General features: G+C 41.7%; 2 protein-coding genes across 7 annotated transcripts in view; one reads left to right on the forward strand and one right to left on the reverse strand.

Annotated features, from left to right (window-relative positions):
- Ppm1e (protein phosphatase, Mg2+/Mn2+ dependent 1E) overlaps positions 1-8,244 on the forward strand; it is a 137,480-nt gene extending 129,236 nt beyond the window's left edge. The window contains exons 7-8 of one of the 2 annotated variants that reach the window (XR_015045005.1): positions 3,208-5,344; positions 7,275-8,244. Coding sequence is in view for 1 of the 2 variants with exons in the window: in XM_021176229.3 (XP_021031888.1) it covers positions 3,208-4,256 (1,049 nt within the window). In the remaining variant the exon portion in view is untranslated. Of the gene's footprint in view, positions 1-3,207; positions 5,346-7,274 lie in introns of those variants that run through there. The other variant, XM_021176229.3, reaches the window with a different exon arrangement.
- Positions 1-23,315, reverse strand: part of Trim37 (tripartite motif containing 37) — a 155,284-nt gene that overhangs the window by 48,995 nt on the left and 82,974 nt on the right. For 2 of the 5 annotated variants that reach the window (XM_085829701.1, XM_085829700.1), the window contains exons 23-24: positions 18,334-18,444; positions 16,585-16,663 (exon numbers count right to left, since the gene is read on the reverse strand). In XM_085829701.1, the coding sequence (XP_085685827.1) occupies positions 16,585-16,663; positions 18,334-18,444 (190 nt within the window). Of the gene's footprint in view, positions 1-14,242; positions 16,664-18,307; positions 18,445-23,315 lie in introns of those variants that run through there. The other 3 variants (XM_085829703.1, XM_085829704.1, XM_085829702.1) reach the window with 3 other exon arrangements.

Below are 23,315 nucleotides of genomic sequence, written 5' to 3' on the forward strand. Positions count from 1 at the left end.
TGGAAGAGATTTTGTATATACTTAGAAATACAGATTTGGTGTTTAGCTGAAAGTTCTGAGTTGGAGATAAGGATTGGCAATGCTATTGATCATGTGTGCAGCCAATGTTGAAACTACAGGCATGAGTAACAGTACCCAGAAGACAGAGATTGTGTGAAGATGCCAAGATAAAAGCTGCTTATCAGTGACGTAAGGTAACACAGTGGGCAGGCACGGTTTGGATACTGGCTCTGCCACTCTGTAGGTTACTGATCTTGGGAAGACAGTGTCTCAGTACTGGTTTGCTCTTCGATAAAGTGAGAGCACTGGTATCCAGTTCCTGATTCACGTGTACGGTGGCTATATACTTCATTCAGAACTGGGTCTGACACACTCATAGCACACAACTGCCCTACTCTTAAATCAAGGAACAAGTCAGGAAAAATGAGTGACAGAGCAGTGACTTGTTCAGATGCCAGGAAAAGAGGGCTTGCAGAAGTCAAGGGTTGCAGAAGTCCCATGTGAGATGGGGCTATGGACTAGAGACAGGGCTCAGCAGCAAAGAGCATGCGTGTCTTCTGCAGAGGGTCCAGGCTTGACTCCCATCACTCACATGAGAACTCATGGCCATCTGTCAATCCCAGATTAGGAGATCTGATGCCCCCTTCTAAGAGCTTCAGGCCCCAGGCCCACATGTAGTGAACATACAAACACAGAAAAAAACATTATACACACAAAACAAATACATCTTAAAAATAAAATGCAATTTTAAATAGGGAATAACTGGTAGTATTGGAGAGAAATGTTTTCAGTTGGTTAAGTGCAAGAACACACTAATTGAGATATGGAAGGGCATGGTGGTCCATGCCTGTCATCCCAGCACTTGGGAGGCTAAAACAGGACCGAAAGGAAGTTTCAGGCTTAGCTAGGCTACATATTACAGTGTTGAAATAAAAAGTAGATTTGAATATATTTATAGGAAGAGAGTTAAAGAAACCAACAACTTGACTCTGAGAGAGGGTAGAGGTCAACTCTGCACACCCCACCCACACCAAAAATACTAACGAACCTACCCAGAGCCCGGTGAGCTGGGTTAAGGAGGTGAGGAATGTAAGATTTGGGAGAGTCATTGGAATGGGCTGAAAGGTGCAGGAAAGGACCTAAGGGACAGTTCTACTCCACTTAAAAGACAAATGACACTAAAGCTTTGACAATACAAAGCTTGTCAACTGTTTCACCTGAGCCCTGCACTTCTGAGCCAAAGCTGACCGAGGCTCGGACATTTCCTAGCATATGGAGAGAGGACGACGAAGATAAACTGCCACCCCCACCATGGAATGCATGTTTGTGCCCTCCTACCAAATTTGGGGGCGAAATGTCATAAATCTGACACTCAACATGAGAGCAGGTGAGAAGCCAGAATCTTGGCAGTATTTCTTCTGCAAATCTTTGTGTGTTCTCTTCTAAAATGAACAGTTGCAATGGTCTTTAATGTTAGCACTAAAGCAAGAGTTTCTGGAACAGTATGACTCAGATCACATCTATTTTTAGAAGCAGAGTTCAGAAAATATTTCAATCAGGTAAAATAGGAGAGATGAGTGAAGTGGACTGGTGGGGACTCTGAATCCTGCCTGTGCAATTCGCTTCAACAGTCTGTGGGCTGGTGAGAGTGGTAGTGCACACTTAGGATCCCAGCAGCTGGGAGGAGGCAGCAAGGGGATCAGGCATTTGTCTTGGCTGCAAAGCAGGCTAGAGTCCAGCCTGGGCTATGTAGATGAGATGACCTTGGCTCAAGAAAAAGAAAAAGTAAAAGTGGGGAGGATAGTGAAGTTGGGAATATACAGGATCAAAAGGTCCTCTTTACAGATTTCCTATTTACAGATACATTAACCTAAATAGGTATCTTAGTAAATATTCATTTTCCTGGTATATAGGTACTCAACATGCTGGATACCGCATATGACCCATACAGTTTATAGCTTAGCCACAGGGGTCCTATTGAACTCTTCTGAGCCTGACAAGCATGAAAGGAATCTGAGGCAAGAGGGAACTTACAGCAGATACATGTGGGAGAGCTAGGATCTGGAGCTAGTCAGCTGATCCCAGTGCTGTGCCCAACACTAAGCTATAGGGGACTACTTCACATATGGTTTACACTAAGCTATAGGGGACTACTTCACATATGGTTTACACTAAGCTATAGGGGACTACTTCACATATGGTTTGGTGGCTAAGAACAAAGCCAGCTCTGTTCCAAGCGACTGCAGGAAAACAATGCAGGATCTGGTAGTGCCTGCAATGTAAAGTTCTGAAAGCATTAGAAGATGAGTGACCTCAGCAGTGTCTGCTTCTGTTGTTAGTAAGTGTATGGGGTCCGGTGAACAAGGGCAACACAGGTGGGTCATCTGTGAAGACATGAAGACGCTTATTGTAGATTTTCTGTCCACTTTCCAGACATTACAAAACATTAAACAAGGCATCAAAGAGAAGCCAAGTGGACCCAAAACCAATGGGCCTATAATATAGGCCTAGCTCCATATGTAAGACTATGCATAAAACCACAAGCTTCCTTGGCCTTAGGGAAATCACACTTGGTTTTTTAAATTTTTATTTACATTGGTGTTCTGCCTCCATGTATGTCTGTGTGAGGTTTTCAGATTCCCTGGAACTAGAATTACAGACAGTAGTGAATTACCATGTGGGTGCTGGGATTTGAACCTAGGTCCTTTGAAAGAGCAGCTAGTGCTGCTAACTGCTAAGCTATCTCTCCAGTCCCTTGTAACTCAAACCTTCCTCCATGTTCACAACACAAACCTACTTACCAATGTCTTTTAAAAAAAATAACAAGGAACCGTTTAATGAGGTAAACGGGGAGAACTTAGGATTTTTCCACCACAGTATTTTCAAGTTGTAAATAAACCAAACAAATCTACTAAGAGTTCTCCTATATATGACTGATATTTTCAGTACAGCAGCAAATTTAGACTTGATGTGATTGTTGCTTTCATCAAAGTACAAGTCTGAGAAAATAAAGCCAAAGAGGAACTGAGCCCTGCAACTAGCAAATATAAACAGCATCAAAGTAACACAGGACTCAAGTGTGTCATTTACAATTGTTAAATAAAACTTTCCCATGAAGTTACTCACAGTATTGGTCTTAAGCATACTGAACATTGAGGTGAGCCACAACCTGCCTTCTGACTCTTGGCCTTCCCTTCTACTCCCTAGGAGATGCTGAGCACAAGCCGTATATCTGTGGAGACGCAGACTCGGCCTCCACTGTTCTGGATGGGACTGAAGACTACCTCATTCTGGCCTGTGACGGCTTCTATGACACCGTGAACCCTGATGAGGCAGTGAAGGTTGTGTCTGACCACTTGAAAGAGAATAATGGAGACAGCAGCATGGTTGCCCACAAATTAGTAGCGTCGGCTCGTGATGCAGGGTCAAGTGATAACATCACTGTTATTGTGGTATTCCTGAGGGACATGAACAAGGCTGTAAATGTTAGTGAGGAGTCAGAGTGGACAGAGAACTCTTTTCAAGGAGGGCAAGAAGATGGTGGGGATGATAAGGAGACTCACGGAGAGTGCAAACGCCCTTGGCCACAGCACCAGTGCTCAGCACCCGCCGACCTAGGCTATGAGGGGCGCGTGGATTCATTCACTGATAGAACTAGCCTCAGCCCAGGGCCCCAGGTCAACGTGCTGGAAGACCCAGACTACCTAGATCTCACACACACAGAAGCAAGCAAACCTCACAGTACCCAATTTTTGCCACCAGTTGAGATGATTGGTCCTGGTGCACCAAAGAAAGATCTTAATGAGCTAATAATGGAGGAGAGATCAGTCAAGTCATCATTGCCTGAACGGAGTGGTGCTGGAGAGCCTCTGGTTTCTTTTAATTTGGGTTCAACAGGGCAACAGAAATGCAGACTGGAGAACTTGTCTCCTGTCAGTTCTGGGTTGGAAAATGAACAGTTCAAATCCCAGGGGAAAACAGCGTCTAGATTGTATCATTTACGCCACCACTACTCCAAAAGGCAGCGTGGATTCAGGTTTAATCCAAAGTTTTACTCATTTCTGTCTGCTCGAGAGCCTTCTCACAAAATAGGCATTAGCCTCTCCTCGCTTACTCGAAGTGGGAAGAGAAACAAGATGTTAAGAAGTTCTTTGCCATGGAGGGAAAATAGTTGGGAAGGATATAGTGGAGACGTGAAGATCAGAAAGCGTAATGATATTCCATGCCCAGGCTTTCCCTGGAGCTATAAAATATAAGACTTTTTCTTCAACGTAGGCTAGCTAGTCCTCTCAGAAATATAGCTATCAGAGTAGAAACACGGTAGACATTTTTAACGTACACGTACTTCATTATGAATCCACGGATGGCTCAACTCTTAAATGTACATAGATTGTTAGGAAATTCAAAATAGCATTTTCAATTTAATCAAAAGTATTGGCGGTTTCACTAGAGAAATTATTCAACTGGTCCCTGTGATGTGTCTCTATACCACAGACAGCCCCCTCTCCACCATCCCTTCGCGTCACTAGTGGAAGCTTGAAAGTTATTCCAGTCAGAATATATGGTATGGAAATCGCAACTATCTGGTCTGATGTGCCTAATCTAAAGGAAACCATGCAGAATTAAATTTTGTTGGGAAATGTCCCTTAAGATCTTGGGGACTATGGAGCATCTCTTCCCAATTGTGTGGGTAGGTGAAAGACTAAAAGCCACACAGGTCTAAACTGCTGATGAGACGCAGTAAACCTGTACCAAAGTGTCATGTTCTCAGATTTGGGAGGCAGTATACAGTAAGATCATTCACTTTTCATAGAAAATGAAAGGCAACTATGAACATTTTTAATTAAAATACTTCATAAGGTTTTAGTTATTTGAGCGTTTTATAACCTGTTATGGTGCTTTTGATGGGATTTTGTTACTTGGCATCTTAGGAGACCACCGTCAGCTGGTTGTAACCTATGATGCTAATGTTTTTCACAGTACCTTCATCTCAGGAATAAAGTGGTTTAGCAGAGATGATGTGAGGTACAATATAAGACTCATGCCATTTAAAAAGAGTTGTGAAATAGCATTTCTATATTTTCTGCGTTTTTTATGTTTACAGACAGCAAAGGCATATATTATTATAATATAAAACGTAGTTTGGAGAATGGAAAAAATGATAGTTTTAACTTCTCTAAAATTGTTTTCCCCAAGGGAATGAAGTAATTGGTATGAAGGAGGCTGAGTGTGAACCCAGAGGCCAAGTGCAAAGGAGAATGCAGATTACTGAGAGCCAGGGCTGTTTAGTTATAACTGGAAGACGAGCCAGAGTCCAGCTACTTGCTTCAGACTACAGTGACAGGTCATGTGCTTCGCATTTCAATACTTAAGTTATAGTTTATTATAGTTTTAAATCTTTTCAATACTTAAGGTATAGTTTATAGTTTTAAATCAACCACCTTCTGCCATTTCAAAGTTTCAAAGCAGAAAGACAGCAAGTACGCGATCGTATCTGTTCAGTGAGGCAGCCTGGTTTCTCTCAGCCATGAATGCATCCATGTCCTCATGTTCCCCACCCTCCCCCAACCCTGGGCCAGTCAGGCCAACAGGCAAGAGTAGCTGCTAGAGCCATTGCTCCCAGCGCAGGCACTGCTGCTCCTAACCACGGTCTACATAATACAATTCATGCTGCATTCTCCAGACCCCCAGAGGACTAAGATTCCCTCATTTGAAGACATAGATGACTGACATGTATCATAGGTACATCACATTGTTAGAGACCAAAACCCAGCTTCTCTTCAGCAATGGTTACACTGTTCATCTATAGTTTTTATTTTTCAAAACTTGAGAGTAAGCGGATTGTCAGTGTTTTCTGTTGACCTTGGAGTCGGTCTTCCCCTCTCCGACAGTACCCGTGATACACAGGTGGAGAGGAATACCCGAGGCTCCTCCTCAGCAGTGTTAATTTCATCCTCTCTCTCTCTCTCATGCTCTGCCTACACATGGCCCTCACTCATGGCTGTTGTTTTTTGAAGCCCAGGTCTTGTTGACAGCCCATCAGGTACAGGGTCACTTTCAAATCAAAATTTCTAAGAAAACAAGGCAGCAGAACACAGATGAACATTCATATCCCAAAGTAGCTAAGTACATCTGTGGTTACCTGTTGGCAATGATTTTGATCAGAATGAGGTAAAAAGAAAAATTTTGAGGTGATATAGGCTTATCAGTGGGGTAAAAAAAAACTGGGTGGATGAAACCGGGACAAACAGACCCATTAGAAAGGTCTGGATTTTGTAGGTCTGACTACACAGCAGTGTTAACTCCATTTCTCATATCACTAGCTCTCTAGAAAATAGAGAAAAGTATTTCTAGTGTGGTCAAGTTAATAAACCAATAATGTAAAAACTAACTTCATTTGTTCACAATGTGCGTATTTATAAGGTAGTTAGGTACCATTTGTAAGGTAAGTCCTTTAACATTCTATAATATTAAAGTAGTGGTTATTGGCCTGATAAATGCTGCTGTTGGTTCTATAAACCAGACAAGAAGCAGTGCTTTGTGAAATGCAGTGTTAAACCTTAATGCCACTGGTGATAGGAAGTAGTTCCCTTCAGTTCAAATCCTCTGCCCTCATTTGCTGCTTGCTAATGTAAGCAATAAGTAACCCTCTAACTAACGGTATCTATACATTTCTGTAACTTATATTTAATGATGGTGTATCTGGTGATTGTACAATTATTAGACAGATATAAAAGTATCTATACAATATATATTAACTGTAAATGCTGAGGTATAGTCTGTGAATTATGTGTTTTGTACCTCTATTTCATTGTGCAATTTAGTGGTGGTGAAAGTTCTACACTCGATCCTTAAAGAGTGGCAGTATCACTTTTTCAATTAACATGATCTGCATCAATTTGTTTGCTTGCTAAAACAGTTTTGTTAAAGTAGGAAATAGCAAAACAAATATAAACAAGAAAGTGTAGTATCTGATAGGAAAGTAGACAAGTCACCAACCGAGATTCCTACTCCTTGTACATTCACTGTGAGTCTCAAAGGGCATCAGTCCCTAATTTCAAAGGTTTTCTTTTTTTCACTTTTTGAGACATGTATATTGGGAAGGATAACTGAGATTGGCAACATTACAGCACCAAATACTGGGGCTATTAGTAATATTTATGTCTGTACAACAGAGGTCAGACAGAAAAACATGTATATACCTTTTCTTTACCTATAAGTGCCATCCATTGTCCTTGAAGTAATACAATTAAAGTCCATGTTGCATTTAACAGAAGGAGCCTTGAAAGGATCATCATTTCAAAGGACAATGTTAATAATGTCAACACTAAGTCTAGTCCTGACCACAGTCGCCGTGGTACAGCAGCACCGCTCCATTTCTATGACACCACACTCCATTGCTAGAACACTGTGCCAGTAAGAGGCCGGCATCCAAGGGGCAGATGGACATGATGCGTGACGCAGCTCAGGGTTGCAGACAAGTAAACTGCTGTGCTTCAACTTCTTCCTCCCCACCAAAGGCTTCCTGAGGCTTTGTGAGAAAAGGTCTAAATTATTTTAATTTTTAAACTCAATTTGTTCAATGAGCTTTTTCACCTAAGGCTACAAGAGGATACTATAGTTTTGTTCAAACCTTTGTTTGGGGAAATTTTCTTTGGATTATAAGTTACTAAAAGATTTTTTTTTCACCTTTTAAAACCAGGATAAAAAAACAAAGCCCCAACACTCTCCTGTTTTGATCTATGAAAAGATGGTTGTTTCTTCAAAACCAATGACACTGCCAGTATTCTAACAGCCAAATCGTACTGACTGAAGGGGAACCCCGCTGCTGCATCCGCCAGCAGCACTTGAACAGCTCAGGCCTGTTTATTATACTGAGTAGAAACCTGAAGGAGGGCTGGGGGTTCCACACTGGCGCAGCAGTCATGCTTGAAAAGTCTTTAACTCTGACGTCTGAGGTAACGCTGCAGATACAGCACTGTAATCTCTCTAGGTGCTCTTTGGTGAGAGACAAGCTTTCTCTTGTTCAGGACATTTCTCTGCAAAGAATTATCTCTGGAGTGAAGTGAGTGACGTTACGATTTACAAACCCACTCTACAGATCACTTTTGAGTTGAGTTGTAATCATAAGTGATCCTTCATATTTTTATTTATTAAAACTGTTTATTCAGGTAAGGAGTATGTTGAAATTTTGCCAATATCTTAATAAAACTCAGCAATTAAAAACCACCGGTTATTTGTCTTATTCTTAGAGGAAAGCTGAGTCAGTTGTAAACTAGGCAGGTCTTTCAGTCAAACACGCCCCCCTCCACCAGCCTGCCTCTAGAATGTTGGGATTAAGGGCATATGCCACCACTGGAAAGGGTAGATTTCTTATACCTTATGAACACTGAAAACTGAACACTGAAAACTGAAAATCTTCTAAGTGCTGCTTTAACCACTCCCCAACAAAAAACAAAACCCCAAACAAACAAAAACCCAGCACTCACACACGGGACTCACACGGGATAAGAGTAGCAAAATTACAGTACGGAGTAATGACGAGAATGATTTTATGGCCGGGGGTGACCACAACATGGGCAGGAACTGTGTTAAAGGGTCCCAGCATTGGAAAGGTTGAGAACCACTGGTTTGAAGGGATGGACCCAGGTAACATGTTGTGACTGCCTTATTAGTAAGACTTATTTCACACTTACAATGTTAAACTCCTAATTTCTTGATCATTCAGTCCTACTGTAACTTTACATATAGTTCTTAAAGGATGACATATTTCAGGAAGAAAGAACATTTTGATTAATAACTGTTATTTGTTTGAAAAATCCTAAAATTTGATACTTAAAGATGAGGACCTCTTTCTGAAGTAACATGCCATATATATTATAATTATGAAGTAAAACCACTAGGTATAACAATTATTTGAATTAGGGCTTTATTAAGATACCTGTTACCCTAAGAACAACAACCAGTAGAAGACTCTTGTTTGTGCTCTAGGAGCCAGCGTTTTCTTTTCTAAGTCTCCAAACTCTTTGAATATTGTTCAGTAATAAAGAGTTCCTCCTTTAGCAGGTGGGTTTAATGTTCCTCTTAGCGTAGCTGTGGGATGCTGCTCCATCACAGTCTCCAGGTAAGATGTGTCCTGGTACACAGCTTCTGTCTAGTTTTTCTTGGAAAGCTGGCAATGTACACATTTGGAGACGCTCTTTTCCCAAGTGAGAACAGTGTGAGTGGAGATGACAAGGCCCTGCCTTCACGGTGGTCACATGAGAGCCAGAACTCAGGGGCTCTGAGCCCAGCAGAGTAGCTATGGAGTTGTCAGTGCAGGAAGAGGTGGGACTCAATGAAACAAGCCTACTATGCAGGCTCTCCTAGAGGAAACACTGCCTGTCAGGGCAGAGAGGCAACAGAGGCTGTTGCATCAGCCAGAGATGAAGTTTTCACAAACAGCAATCCAATGGATATACAGCCCAAACTACAGAGCAGCAAACAGTCCTAACCGTGTGCTCTTAAGCTTTCTCAATCAGACGGGGTTTTGTTTTGTTTTGTTACTTCTATAAATACTGACCATGCGTCACTGGCTGATGTGAAAACTAGAGATATGGTAGAAGCATTAAAATGTCACCAGGGAAAAACTGCAAAGAATAGTTCTCAGTAGTTCCTAAGTCCCAAGGCTGTGGTTTGGCCTTCTATGTTGCTGACAGTGGCTTTAAACTTGACTATATTCTAAATTTTTTATAGTTAGAAGCAGGAGAGATGGCTCACCATAAGAATGCATACTGTTTTTCCGAGGATCTTAGAGTTCAATTATGAACATATACATGCGGGTAGCTCATGACCACTAAATTCTACCCCCCACATGGCCATACACAGGAACACACATACATAACTGAAAACACACAGAGTTTTTAAAAAATAGTTCACTCTCCTCTGAATCATGATTTAAATAAAATAATTACACTATCAAACTTGGCATGATGGCACACATTTGTAATCCTGCACTTGAGATAATATCATTTTGAGGCTATCCTGGGCTATTAAGTAAGATTTGATCTTAAAACACAAAGACCCAATATCTTACTTTATAGCCCAGGATAGCCCACATCCTTTTCATGTTTTTTAAACAGCAGTATTTTCACTGTCTGAGATGGAGATGTGAACGAGCCCTTCCCCCTCTCGTCAACTAAAAAGGCTAGATTAACTGTGAAAAGAAGAGGCTTAAGAAAAATGAAGTGTCCTAAGGTCATCAAGGAGGCATGAGATAGCCTTGCTACTCCATCTATGAGTTGTGAGCAGCCACTAGAAAGAACACTTGAGTGAAACAGTAAAGGCAGGAGACACGATGTCCCAGAGGGGACTATGCAGGCTTTTCTTTACAGATTCCCAACAAACTACCCAGATTTAGATTCCTTCCTAACTACCCAGAAGAGACACAGCAGACTAGGGAAAGGACCAAGAAAGACAGACAGACAGACAGACAGACAGACAGACAGACAGACAGAATGACGTTCCTCACATCAGGGAGTAGTTACTGGAGCTGATGGAAGACAAAAGGAAAGAAAACCCAACCCTTGGAAGGGACAAGAATGTCACCAGGCCTACAAAGACAAGGTAGAAAGTAAAATGTGAACTCCTCTCCCAATCTAGATTTAATTCCTAAAAATACAGCTTAAGCAAAGCACGCCAGCCACGCCAGCCCCAAGGGACGGTGTCAACCAAGTGACATCCAGGAGTGTCACAGGGGCATGGTGTTTGTCTGACACAAGGAAGACCCTGGGTTCAATCCAGCATATCATTAAAAAAAAAGTCTCTGAGGCGCAGCATGAAGATGCTACTCACTCAAGGTCAAAGAAGACACTGCTCTGGGCACTGTAATCCCAATCAGGGATACAGTGTGCTGCTATTCGAACTTAAGCTCACCAAACACCACATCTAATCAGAATGGCAGAAACTCCCATCAGCATGGGATGTGAACTGGTGTAACCATTATGGAAACTGGCATAGAGGGTCCATAAAAACTAAAAATATAGCTACCACATGCTACACCACTGCTGGCTGTACAAAGATTTGCCCCTTACCACTGAGACATGTGCATATCTACCCTCCCCCAACACTATTCACAATAGCCAGGGAATAGGCCCAGCCTAGAGCCATCAACAGGTGAACAGGCTTAAAACAAAAACAAAAACATATATTACCAATACATGGAATTGTCTTGAACTCTGAAGAATGGAATGATGACATTAGCAGGATGGATGGAATTGAAGAACAAAGAAATGGGCCAGACTAGGAAAGACAAGTGTGTTCTGCCATATGTGGATCTAGAAACATACATATGTGAGTTCATTCCCTAAGACATAAAAAAACCACACACACAAAACTAGAAAAGGGATCATGAGAAGAGGAGAGGAGTTGTTAAAAGGGCAATAGGAATGTATGTCCTGTGAAAGCAGGAAGAGGACCAGCAAGGAGGGAGAGTGTGGGGAAACTGGGCACTGAGTATATAGAATGTCACAGTGAAACCCATTACTTTCTTTTCTAGCTAAAGAGAGACTGAAAAAGCAAGTGTATGGAAATATAATTGAAAAACATCTAACACTAACAATTTTAGTGTTTCTGGGGCTTAAGTGGAATCTGATGTTGCTGAGAGTCAAAACAGTACAAGTTTATCTGCTTTTTACAGTTCAGGATACACTTATACATGACTCAGTACAAAGAATTTTGACACCACCTTCCTCATTTAGGTCAAATACAGGTTTCGGGCACAGCCATAAATGAACCTGCTTTAAAGATCATCTTCAAGGCCAGGGTCCCAGGCCATTCTTCTACACCTGACCAGATGACTCCCAGTGTGGAGGTTTCCACCATTAAACCTGTTTGTAACTCACTAGAACACTGCACAGAACTCAGAGAAGTTTCATTCTGAACAGAAGACACAATTATGAACCAGCCAAAGGAAGGTGCACAGGGGAGGTTGAAGGTGCCAAATGTGATGTTTCCTGTTCCAGAAGGTGACCTTCCTTGGCACATTGACATACAGTGGCACAGTGCCAACAAGCTGGCATGATCATTCAGGATTCTAGAACCCATTCTGTGTGTGTGTATGTGTGTGTGTGTGTGTAATTCCATCAGCTGCCTGGAATCAGATGATCTAGAACATTACCAGCATATTACACTGTTGGCTCTTTTGGTGTTTCAAAGCCCCATCCTGAGGCATCTTGTTTGAATAAACTACCAGCTTCCAGCTATAAACAACTCCTGTCACATAGGAGAGTCCAAGGATTTAGAGGCTACTTCCCAGCACATGGGCCAGAACAGCCAATTCTATATTATTACAAAGCTGACGACCCTATTCATAAACATACAATCCCCTTCAAAATGAAGACAGCTCATATAAAAGTCTCATAAGAAACATGCTAGACTAGAAATGACCCAAATTCTTTAAGTGGGTGAATGGATTACACTAGAACAACTAGTAGAATACTACTTGGCAAAGCAAGAAAGCAAACAGTCATACAAGATGGATAGACATAATTGTTCTTACTACATGACTATATACTCTGTGAGTCTATGTATATGATGCTGTGAAAAGGAAAAATTAAAAGGACAAAAAACAGAAAAGAAAAGTGGCAGCCAGAATGCTGGGAGAAGTGTTTCTTTGTAAGGGGCCACCGCAGAGAATCCTTAGGAAAATGGAAATGCTCGGCAGCACTGTGGTGGCCATACAACATCTGCCAAAGCCAGAAGGCTGTATGCCAAAGGACTACAGTTTAAAGGATAGAAGTAAAAAAAAAAAAAAAAAATTACCAGAATGTATATAGGTGAAGAGAACGCAGACTGTAACAATCTGTCTTAGCAGTGAATCTCAGAATCACGATATAGAGGACAGTAAAGAAAGCTGAGAACCCAAAAAACCTGACAAGCCATTTTGACATGATATTCCAAGAGTCTCAGGGTTCAGGGGCAGCATGCAGCTACCTAGGAAGCTGGGGGAGGAGGGCTACATAGCATGGGCATGTGAACCAGTCTGGGGGAGTATGTAGAACTCCATCTCAAACACATACACGCAAGAGATACAAAAGGTAGTTTTTTAATCACAAGGAGACAGGTCAGCAATAATAAATAGTGTTAGAAAGAAAGAAAACAGACCATTAATCCCAGCACTCAGGCAGCAGAAGCAGCAGGGTCTGAGTTCAACCTAGCCAAGTCTATAGGACAAGCCAGAGCTATTTAGAGGAAACTCTGTCTTGAGAAAAAGAAAGAAAAAAATTAGTGTGTTCAAGTTAAAGAACTGAGTGTGTGTGTGTATATATATATATACATATGTATACATATATATATACACACATACACACTGCAGTCAATGATCCAGGCTCCACATGGTTGGGTATTTATAAACAGGAGCAAAGCCTACAATTAGCCCTGTGGGGTTGGTCTGGAGTACTTATTGACCCACAGTTTCTCTCTAGAAAACAAAGTAACAACAACAAACCAAACAGAAAAATCATGGTAGCTGAGTAAGGAGGCATATGTCAATAATCCTAGTATCCAGGACGCTGAGTGAGGCAGGAGACTGCAGTTTCCACAACAGTGCAGGTACGTTAGGATGGCTTGAAAACAAAGCTTATATGCATCCTCATCCACCGGCTGAGAGGAATATGATATTATAGCAACAGTAGGCACATGCCTCATTCTCACATGTTTGCTTTTAACATGATTTTCCCATACAAATTCCTCAGAAAGTTGAATCATAGCTTAGCTAAGCACTGTGACTCACACCTTTAATCTCAGTACTTGGGAGGCAGAATTGGGTGGATCTCTGTGAGGTCAAGGCCAACTTGGTCTACATAGCAAATTCCAGGCCCGATGTAAGACGAATGTGAAGCTGAGAGGGTAGCTCAGTTGGCAGTATGCACAAGGCCCTGGTTCAAACCCAGCACTTGTTAGGGATGGTGGCACAGGCCTATACTCCCAGCTCTCCTGAGCTGAAGGCTGGAGGATCAACAGGGTCAGAAATTCAAGATTATCCATGTCATCTACAACAAACCTGGACATGACACCCTGTCTTAAAAGAAAAAACCACTGCAAACAAGGTTCATTACATCACTGTTGCTGTGCCATGGTTACATATAACACTGACAAAAGGAGAAGCTGGGCCAGGGCTACATGGAAATTCTCACAATTTTCCTAACTCTTAGAAATCTAAAATTATCTCAAAATAAAACAACAAAACAGGACAATTGTTCAGCTTTTTATTGGTGTTTGGTTAAGCATAAGGAATGGAAAAAAGCATAGTGTCCAACCTTAGAGCAGCACAGTCTCCCCAAATTTGCCAAGTGGGAACAATACACAACTTGTCTATCTCAAGGATTACAGAAGAATTCAATCAAGTTGTCAGAATTGTTCATAAACAATTTGCTCACATTCACACCTTTAACCCCGGCACATGAAATGAAAAGGCAGAGGCAGCCTCGTCTACAAAGAGAATTCTAGGCCAGCCAGGGCTACATAGTGAGACCCTGCCACAAAAAGAAAGAAAGGGAAGGGAAAAGAAGGCAAACCAAGGTTAGAGAGGTGAGTGGCTGGGTTCTCACAGCTTTCCAGAGGCTTTGTGAGTGGGATTCCCTGCACCTGAGCATCAGGTGCAGCTGTGGCCTCAGACACCCATGCACATACACATAAAAATTTAAAAACCCCTAAGATAAATAACTAGGTATTTAAGGAAGGTTTCAAGTAAAATGAAAGTAGATGGCTACCCAGGAATGGCACCTAAGGTGTCCTCTGACCTCTCTATCATGTACATGCGTATACACATGCGCACACACATGCACACAAAACAAACACACCTTATGCTGAATAAAGTACAACAGAAAAACTAATAAAAAATTATGTCCAACAAAAAAGAGAAAAGGTTTTTTGTTTTGTTTCTATAAAGCGATGCAGGGAAGATGGATGATTAGGGAAGAATCTGATACACAGTGTAAGAGCACAGGGCAAGCAGACACAGCAAGGGATTCGACCATCATGCCTCTGCCCTTCTCCCTACCTGCCTTCAAGCACAGTCAAGGTGGCCACAGTGCAGCTCCTGCCATCACTGAAACACTGGGTATGCCGGACAACTTTAGTTCAGGAGTAACATGCTTGTCTAGCATGCAAGGGCTCTGAGCCTCTTCCCCAGAAGATTCAAAATACCAAAAGTAAAACACCACCTACTTGTTGGACATTTTAGTATATAGGATGGCTAGGGTTTGGAGTAAGAATTATTCTTTCCATATATTTTATTATTTATGAAGAAATCTTTTGGTTTTAAAAGGAATGATTATTAGCCCAATGCCATAAGAAAATGCCCTTGTCTACACTGCTAAACAGCCACAGCAAAAAATTTAAGAGGGGGAAGGGTGCTTCTGGTCCCACTTTCAATAAACTGCAGAGGCACATTTTCTCAAGTTAATTTTATTAACGAAAAGTGCAAGCTGTTAAGAGAACAGTAAACTATGAGTCACAGCATTCAGCAAGCTATCACCATGGGACACAGAGGAGAGTCACTAAGTACATGCAGGTGAGAGGGATGCTCTCCTATGTACATCCACGCTTCTTTAACAGTCTCTCGGCCAGCTTTAAGTGTGATATTCACAAACATACAACAGCTCAAACACAAACGCAGGAGCACAGTAGCAAAATTTGGCAATCATTTGGGGCTTGGGCTAATTGGGAATATGGGAGAAAGCCTTGAACACAGCTTCATGTATATGCATAAATCTTTAAATGCACTCACTGAAATCAATGTCCAACGAATGGAAATATATTGTTCAAAAATATTTGTTGGACTACAGTTATGTTTCAGGAAGCAGAAAAGATGAACAACTTTAAGTAATCTTACATGCGTTCAAATGACCATGCATAGAACCAATCCCCAATGACTGAGCTCATTTGAAATGACACCTGTAAAGGTCACATAACTGAGAGAAGGGGTGCCATTACCAGGTATGCCAATACTTGAACAAGTGAGAAAAACATAAAATTTGGTCTTATCGTCATATTTCAAAGAAAAGAGTCTGTCTTAACATTGCTGCAGTTACTCAGGAAAAGTGTCCACTGAGCAAAATCTGTTTATAAGCACTCTTCCTATTCACTATTATACAAGCCTTAATGAAATCACAGCCTAATGAAAAACCTAACTATGGCCATCTAAACCATGTGTCAGTCAAAGACAGAAGAGCACTGATGCTGAGCCAGGTCAGATCACGCAATGCCTTCAGGTACTTTCTGGCACTTCGCTGGCTTTCTGTTACAGTAGACAAGCTGCCTTTGTTAATGTACTAATTTGCTAAATTAATTGAGCACTACACTGTTAGTTCATTCTATTGGAAAGAACTCCTTTGCCTTAATCTTTTCCACATATACTACTGCACCCTGCTGGAATTGTGTGCCTTCTAATAGTTTCAGTACTGCTATTTCAGGTAGAGATGACAAAAAGAAATGGGACTAAATAAGTCTGATTATCTGACTCCTGACAATTTTGAGCACCAATTTCCAACAAATTTCAGGGACCAGGTAGCTTGTAGCTCGGCTCTCATGTCTGCAAATTACCTTCCACCTCCTTCATCAGGGTTGAAGTGCAGATTTTCAGGGTCTATTTGTTCACCATCAGGAAAACTGGAATGTGAATCTAAGAAAAAGATTGAAAGAAAAAAAACTTAAATAAAAGCAAATGTCATGAGGCATGTGTTCTTTGCCTAGCCTTTACGTGACTTACCAAATATTTTACTGACTGAGAAAGATATGCTAGGTGGGAAACAAGCCTGTTTTCGGAGAATTTATGATATAAGTTGTATGTATATGATGAGAGAAAAAAACCCAAGCCTCAGACACTCCCCAGCCTCAGAGTCTACGGACATAAGCTGTTCCCCACTCAACAGAACTGCCTGTTCAGTCATCATTGCAAATCCTACCAGCATGCAAAATAAGTTTCCTCAGAGCCGGACACTTCTTTAGAAGCAGAGGCGATTACTAAAGATGCCTCAGGACATACAAACCACCAGAAACTTGTTGCTGGACTGAGAAGGAAACTAGAGCAAGGGTCAGGAAGCCCTGCAGAAGCCTGGCCCCCACAGTGCATTTTCCACTACACTATATCCGTTTACATTCCATCTGTACAGCAGCAATCATTTCTCAAAGCACAACAGACAGAGACATTCACATCACAGCAAACTGAGCTGCCATAAAGATGAAGGGTCAGGGAGATGGCTCTGCGGTACAAGCACTCATTATGTAAGCCCGTCAACCATAGTTAAATCTGTAAACATGGATTTGATGGGACACAAGTAATCTCAGCATTCCTATAGCAATATGGAGGCAAAGACAAGAGAGTCCTTTAGAATCTCAAGGCCACCTAGTCTAGAGTATAAAATATGGTGGCAGAAACAAGAAAGGGTGCCACAAAACGGAGTGGAGGGAGAACTGACTCCCCAAAAGTTGTCTTCTAATTTCCACACCTTCACCAACATGCACAACCTCACACTCACATACACACACACACACACAAAAAAAAGAAAAACCAAAAACAAAACAAAAAGAAACAAACAAACAAACAGGGTTTCTGGATCCCTGGCTGTACTGGAACTAGCTCTGTACATCAGGCTGATCTCAAATGCAAGAGATGTGCCTGCCTCGTCTCCCGAAATGCTGAAATTAAAGTCATGCACTACCACTCTTGGCACAAATCAGTTTTTTAAAAAGGGGGAAAATAGTAACAGATTTCTGTTAGTTTTTTTTCACCAAGAATTCTTTTTTGGAGGGGATTAAAATCAAAACCAAAACCAAACCAAACAAAAATCAAAACCAAAAAAACAAAACAAAACAAAACCCAAAACCCCAAGAAACTGGGTTCCAGGATTTGTATGTGTGCTTAAAAAATGAAAAGGGGAAAAGGGTTTCACAGGTTAAAGTATGATAGAAAACAAAAAAAATCTGAAGAGAGAAGGAAAAATAGAAAACAAAAACTAAAAGCTCCAAACATACGAAACTGCAGCTCAGGTGCAGAATGAATATTTAGGTGTGGACAGCAAACCCACTGTGTCTGCTCAACACTCTGGGTCCTCAAGTACCCTTGGCCACAGGCTACCCGACACCAGGCTGCAGGCTTTTCCACGCAGGACGCAGTACTCACGCAGCTAACAACTTTCTTGATACTTGCCTCGTTGTCTACCACAGAATGGTCTCTCACAAATGACAGTAATTTTTAAAAAAGAAGTGAAGGCAGCAGAGCAGAGGGAACAGTGGCAGAGGCAGCGGCAGCGGGGCTGTTAGGAACCTGTGTAAAATGACTGCATGCTGCACCTTCATCCGGGGGCTGAGCCAGGAACGGATCGTTGAACGCGCCCATGCTGGTGTGTTCTTCCTGCTCCTCGTTCTCAGTGTCACATTCAATGTCGCTGTCACTACTCATTCCTGGCGGGAGGGAAGGGAGGGAGGTATGATGAGAATCCACGGATGTGGAGCTGGGGTCCTGCTGCACTTACACTGATACAGTCCAGCAGCAGCCACAGTCGCTATTCTTTGCAGCCTCAGAGAAGCAGCGCTTTTATTGTGCTCTTTAATTAGAACTGGGTATCATAATCCTTCAAAGTTTTCTGTAGCTAGTATAGTGAGAAAATCTTAGCATGTTCTAAAAACAAAACAAAACAAAAACCCAAAACCCAGGCACTCTTCAATCTGATTTACTATAAGAACTAATAGTCTACAGCTGGAATATCCATAAATACAGGCAAACATAATAGAAAATTCCAACAAATTCCGGCAGTAAATTGGTTTCAGATCTATTTGGGTCCCTTGTTTTATATTTGTGTGTACTTTACTCAGTGTATATATTTTTCACTAATATCTAATAACTATACATAGGGTATAGCATACTACTTTAATACATTTATAATATGTAAAGATCAGAAAGGTTGTTGACTTATCTACCACCTTAGGTGTGTATCAGTCTGTGTTGGGAGCATTCAAATCCACTTTACTAGCTGTTACAAAATACTCTATCAATCACAGTCAACCAGTCATCGACTGAGCCTTTGTGCCTTTGGGATATCTTGCCATTCTGGTCACTGTTATGGTCTGTAGGTGTCACATCTGGGCAGGACTATCAACTCCATTCTTCCCTGGGTCGCTCACTCTGGTGCTAGAGAGAGCTAATAATCTCCAGGGAGGATGCTTCCAGGTCAGCCCCAGCTCCTGCAGATCTGAAGTGTGTGGGTTGCACTTGTTAAAGAGATGTGTGTGTGTGCGTGTGTGTGTGTGTGTGTGTGTGTGTGTGTGTGTGTATGCACTCGTTGTATAAAACAAGAGTAAGGAGGGCCTGCAGAAGATGAAAGGAGGGAACCAAGTCTTCCGGTAGAATAGGTTAATTCCTGCCTTGCACATGGAAGCCCTTGGTACATCACATATAATACACACAAAAGGAAACAGCAAGGACTTTTATGTTTACGGTAGGCTTGATGAAAAGAATAAATGTCTTCCTTTTGAGTTTAAACTAAAGTCTAAGTGCTGTGCTTAGGTCAGCAATGTTCGCAGAGGCCTGCACACACAAAGCACACACACTACAGCAATTGTCTTATGTGCGGCCAATATGTTTGGGATTTAAACCTGAGGTTGAAATCTCAGGAAATTACCATAAACCCTGTCCAAGAGCTACTGCTGTTTAAAAGAAGCAAATGTAGACATTCTCTCTGGAGGGCAGATTCTCACTAATCAGCAATCAACTACAAAATTCATGGCGTAGCTACTGAAGGACTCTGAAAACTAAACCAGAGAGGGACTATTGCTGGAGTCAAATTCTGAAGTGCCACCGAACCGGCCAACTCAAGTCTCATGACATCATTTAAAATGTTCACAATGAAATCCAGAACCCAAGAAGGGTATCAATTCCATGGTGACACAGACACTGGAATTTTCTAGCAAGGACTTTTAAACTTGTCACAAATACTCACTGTCAAAGAATTCTGAGGAAGTTTCCAAGACAGATCATAAGAATTCTTGGGGAAGTAAGGAGGTTCAAAATGGTGTGCTTTAATATAAACAATGCTAACAAGAGAACTTCAAATGTAAAATTCTTTTATCAAAACAAAACAAAATCTGTATATTTTCAAGCATCCAGGTACCATTTCTTTCTTCAGTACTCAGAATACAAAGCTAGACCTGGACATTCTGAAATGTCTCCACTTTTCATTAAAAAACACATACACATGGAAGCTGTTAGCACATCAAACAAAATACGTGTTCAAGAGGGGAATATACAAGTATTCCTTTCTCTTCTTCTTTTTGTATTTAACAGTCTCTTTCTGTAGTATTATTTGGCCTAAAACCAACAATAGCTTAGTCTGCCCTCAAACTGAGGCAATCCTCCAGCTCCAGCTAGGATTGCAGGCATGAGCCACAGAGCCCAGCTAGACTATATTGTTTTACAAAGCAAACCCTAGCTCCGTCTGTGAGCCACCACTCCCACCTTGTGGCCCTTCATGGAACTGGTCCTACAAACAAATCCAGGCTGATTCTCCAAACTGCAGCCATACATTTCCTCACTGACAGTGATTATAAGATCCTATTAACTGTATGGTATTTCAGAAATATTGCAGTGAGAAACAAAAACTGCAACCTAGAACAAACTCTGGGAGATGCATCAATGTCAACCAGCTGAGATACAATCCTGAAATAACCCTAGGTGCTCGGGAATTCACATGGAGAGAGAGACAGGCAATTTATTTATACTAGTAATTTACACCTGCCCTTCTTCCTGCCTCCTAAATCAGCGCTTCTCACATTTCTAATGCTGCAGGCTTTTAATACAGTTCCTCATGTTGTGCTGACCCCCGCCAACCACAGAATTATAGTATTATTATTTCATAACTATAATTTTGCTGTTATGAATTGTAATGTAAATATCTGATATGCAATCCTGTGGTGGTTACAACACATAATTGAGAACCACTGTTCTAAAGGACTCTTAACATTGTCTAAAAATCTTGCCTTCCCTGAAAGACTGTGTACTCGTGGAGTGGGACCAAATTTTTTTTTCCTTGTCCATGAACAAATGATACAAGATCAAGCTAGGAAGTTGTTGCTGGCCCTGAGTTTCCTTGTTGCTAAAGACATAGAGAATTGACAAGCCTTGCCCATGAATCCTCAGGATGTGAGTCAGAGTTCTTACCAAGTTTGCAGCGGAGGCAACTATTTGTCATTTTCACTGAGACTTCTATTCACTGATGTGACACAGAGAAGACAGAGAGAGAGAGAGAGAGAGAGAGTGGAGAGCAGGCAGGCAGGCAACTAGCAGCCAAATGAAGAGGCTCACATCTGCAATCCCAGCATCGAGAGGCTCAGGAGGGAGAACTGCTATGAGTTCACAGCCATCCTGGGCTATTCACAGTGAAAATCTGTCTCAAAATGGGGAGTGAAAGGCAGCTGCCAGGATGTAGCTGCTCTGCTGAACTCCTGGGTTCCACTCTGAACACATGAAAAGTAAGCAAGCTTACAGCTCAGGCCTACAATCCCTGTTCTTTGGAGGTAGAGTCAGGAAGATCAGAAGTTCAAGTCCAAGGCTAGCCTGGGCAACATAGTAACAAAGAAATACAGAGGCATACCCACATTGAACAGCTAAGTTTTCTAACTCTGAAAATACCCTATCACACTTAGGCATGTCTCACTTAAGACTTCTAAACAAGGGTGCTACTTTCATTACATTAATTTTATTTATTTTTGAACAGCTCATCTTGATTACCCTAAAGGTGATCAGCACTAGTAAGCCATCACAGGTTGTATAACTCATCTGTTAGCTGTCTGGAGCAATGTTTGTAATAGCTGTGACAAGGCTTTTCTCTGGATTGGGTATTCAGTCTTCAGTTTACAGAATTGTACAGCTTATCAATGGTGTGTGTGTGTGTGTTGTTGTTGTTAAACTAGGCTGCCAGTATAAAATCGTTAAAAAGAAGACAAATAGACGGTTGTCCCAATTAGTTCCAGTTAGAAAGGAATGGGTCTGTTTATGACCATTGTGTCTAAAAAAAAAAACCCAAAACACAACAAACCAATTACATCCACTGATACCTGGGAGTAATAGACTACTTGGGAGCCAGGCGTGCTGACAACACCTACAACAACACCTACAACTCAGCACTGGGAGGTCTGACAGGAGGACTGAATTCTAATGTGATAACCAGACTGTATCAAAAGCCCAAACCTAAAAACAACAAAAACAGAAAAAACAAACAAACCCATGATCTTAGTGGTTCCAAACTCCCAGCTATTACAGCAGAGAAATGAGGCCTTGAAGTTTCTTCAGACAACCTCTTCCTCAAGGAGGAAGAGAAGCCACAGCAACATGACAGAACAGTTCCTCCATTTGACACAGTAAGAACTTTTCCCCACCCCCCCTTTTAACTTGACTTTTGGTCTTAAAAAGCATGGATTTAAGATAAACCTACTCCTCACAACCTGACTGCTACTTCTACTCTGGCCTCAGACTTACTGGCTCATCACCTGACTAACATCTACTCCTGCCTTCAAATGAAGTTTCCAAGGGTACATTACAACTCAAGCAGACAGAGATGGAAATTCTAAGCACCGACTCTAGGTTCAAATTCTAACCCTTACAATGACCATTTCTGTGACTTTCAGTGAGGTAAGTTATATTTCTAATTATTTTTTAAAAAAAAATTTATTGTTTTTAAAATTATTTTCTTTATTTACATTTCAATTGTTATCCTCTTTCCTAGTTTCCTCTCCAAAAATCCCCTATCCCTTCCACTCTGCCCCCTCCCCCTGCTCACCAACCCACCCACTCCCACTTCCTGGTCCTGGCATTCCCCTATACTGGGGCATAGAACCTTCACAGGACCAAGGGCCTCTCCTCCCACTGATGACCGACTAGGCCATCCTCTGCTACATATGCAGCTAGAGCCATGAGTCCCACAATGTGTTTTCTTTGAGTGGTGGTTTAGTCCCAGGGAGCTCTGGGGGTATTGGTTAGTTCATATTGTTGTTCTTCCTATGGGGCTGCAAGCCCCTTCAGTTCCTTGGGTCCTTTCTCTAGTTCCTTCACTGGGGACCCTGTGCTCTGTCCAATGGATGGCTATGAGCCTCCACTTCTGTATTTGTCAGGCACTGTCAGAGCCTCTCAGAAGACAGCTTTATCAGGCTCCTGTCAGCAAGCTCTTCTTGGCATCCTCAATAGTGTCTGGGTTTAGTGGTTGTTTATGGGATGGATACCCAGGTGGGGCAGTCTCTAGATGGTCATTCCTTCTGTCTCTGCTTCACACTTTGTCTCTGTA

This window comes from Mus caroli, unplaced genomic scaffold (genome assembly GCF_978045245.1).
Source record: "Mus caroli unplaced genomic scaffold, Mus_caroli_1 scaffold_13, whole genome shotgun sequence".
In the NCBI taxonomy this organism is placed as follows: domain Eukaryota; kingdom Metazoa; phylum Chordata; class Mammalia; order Rodentia; family Muridae; genus Mus; species Mus caroli.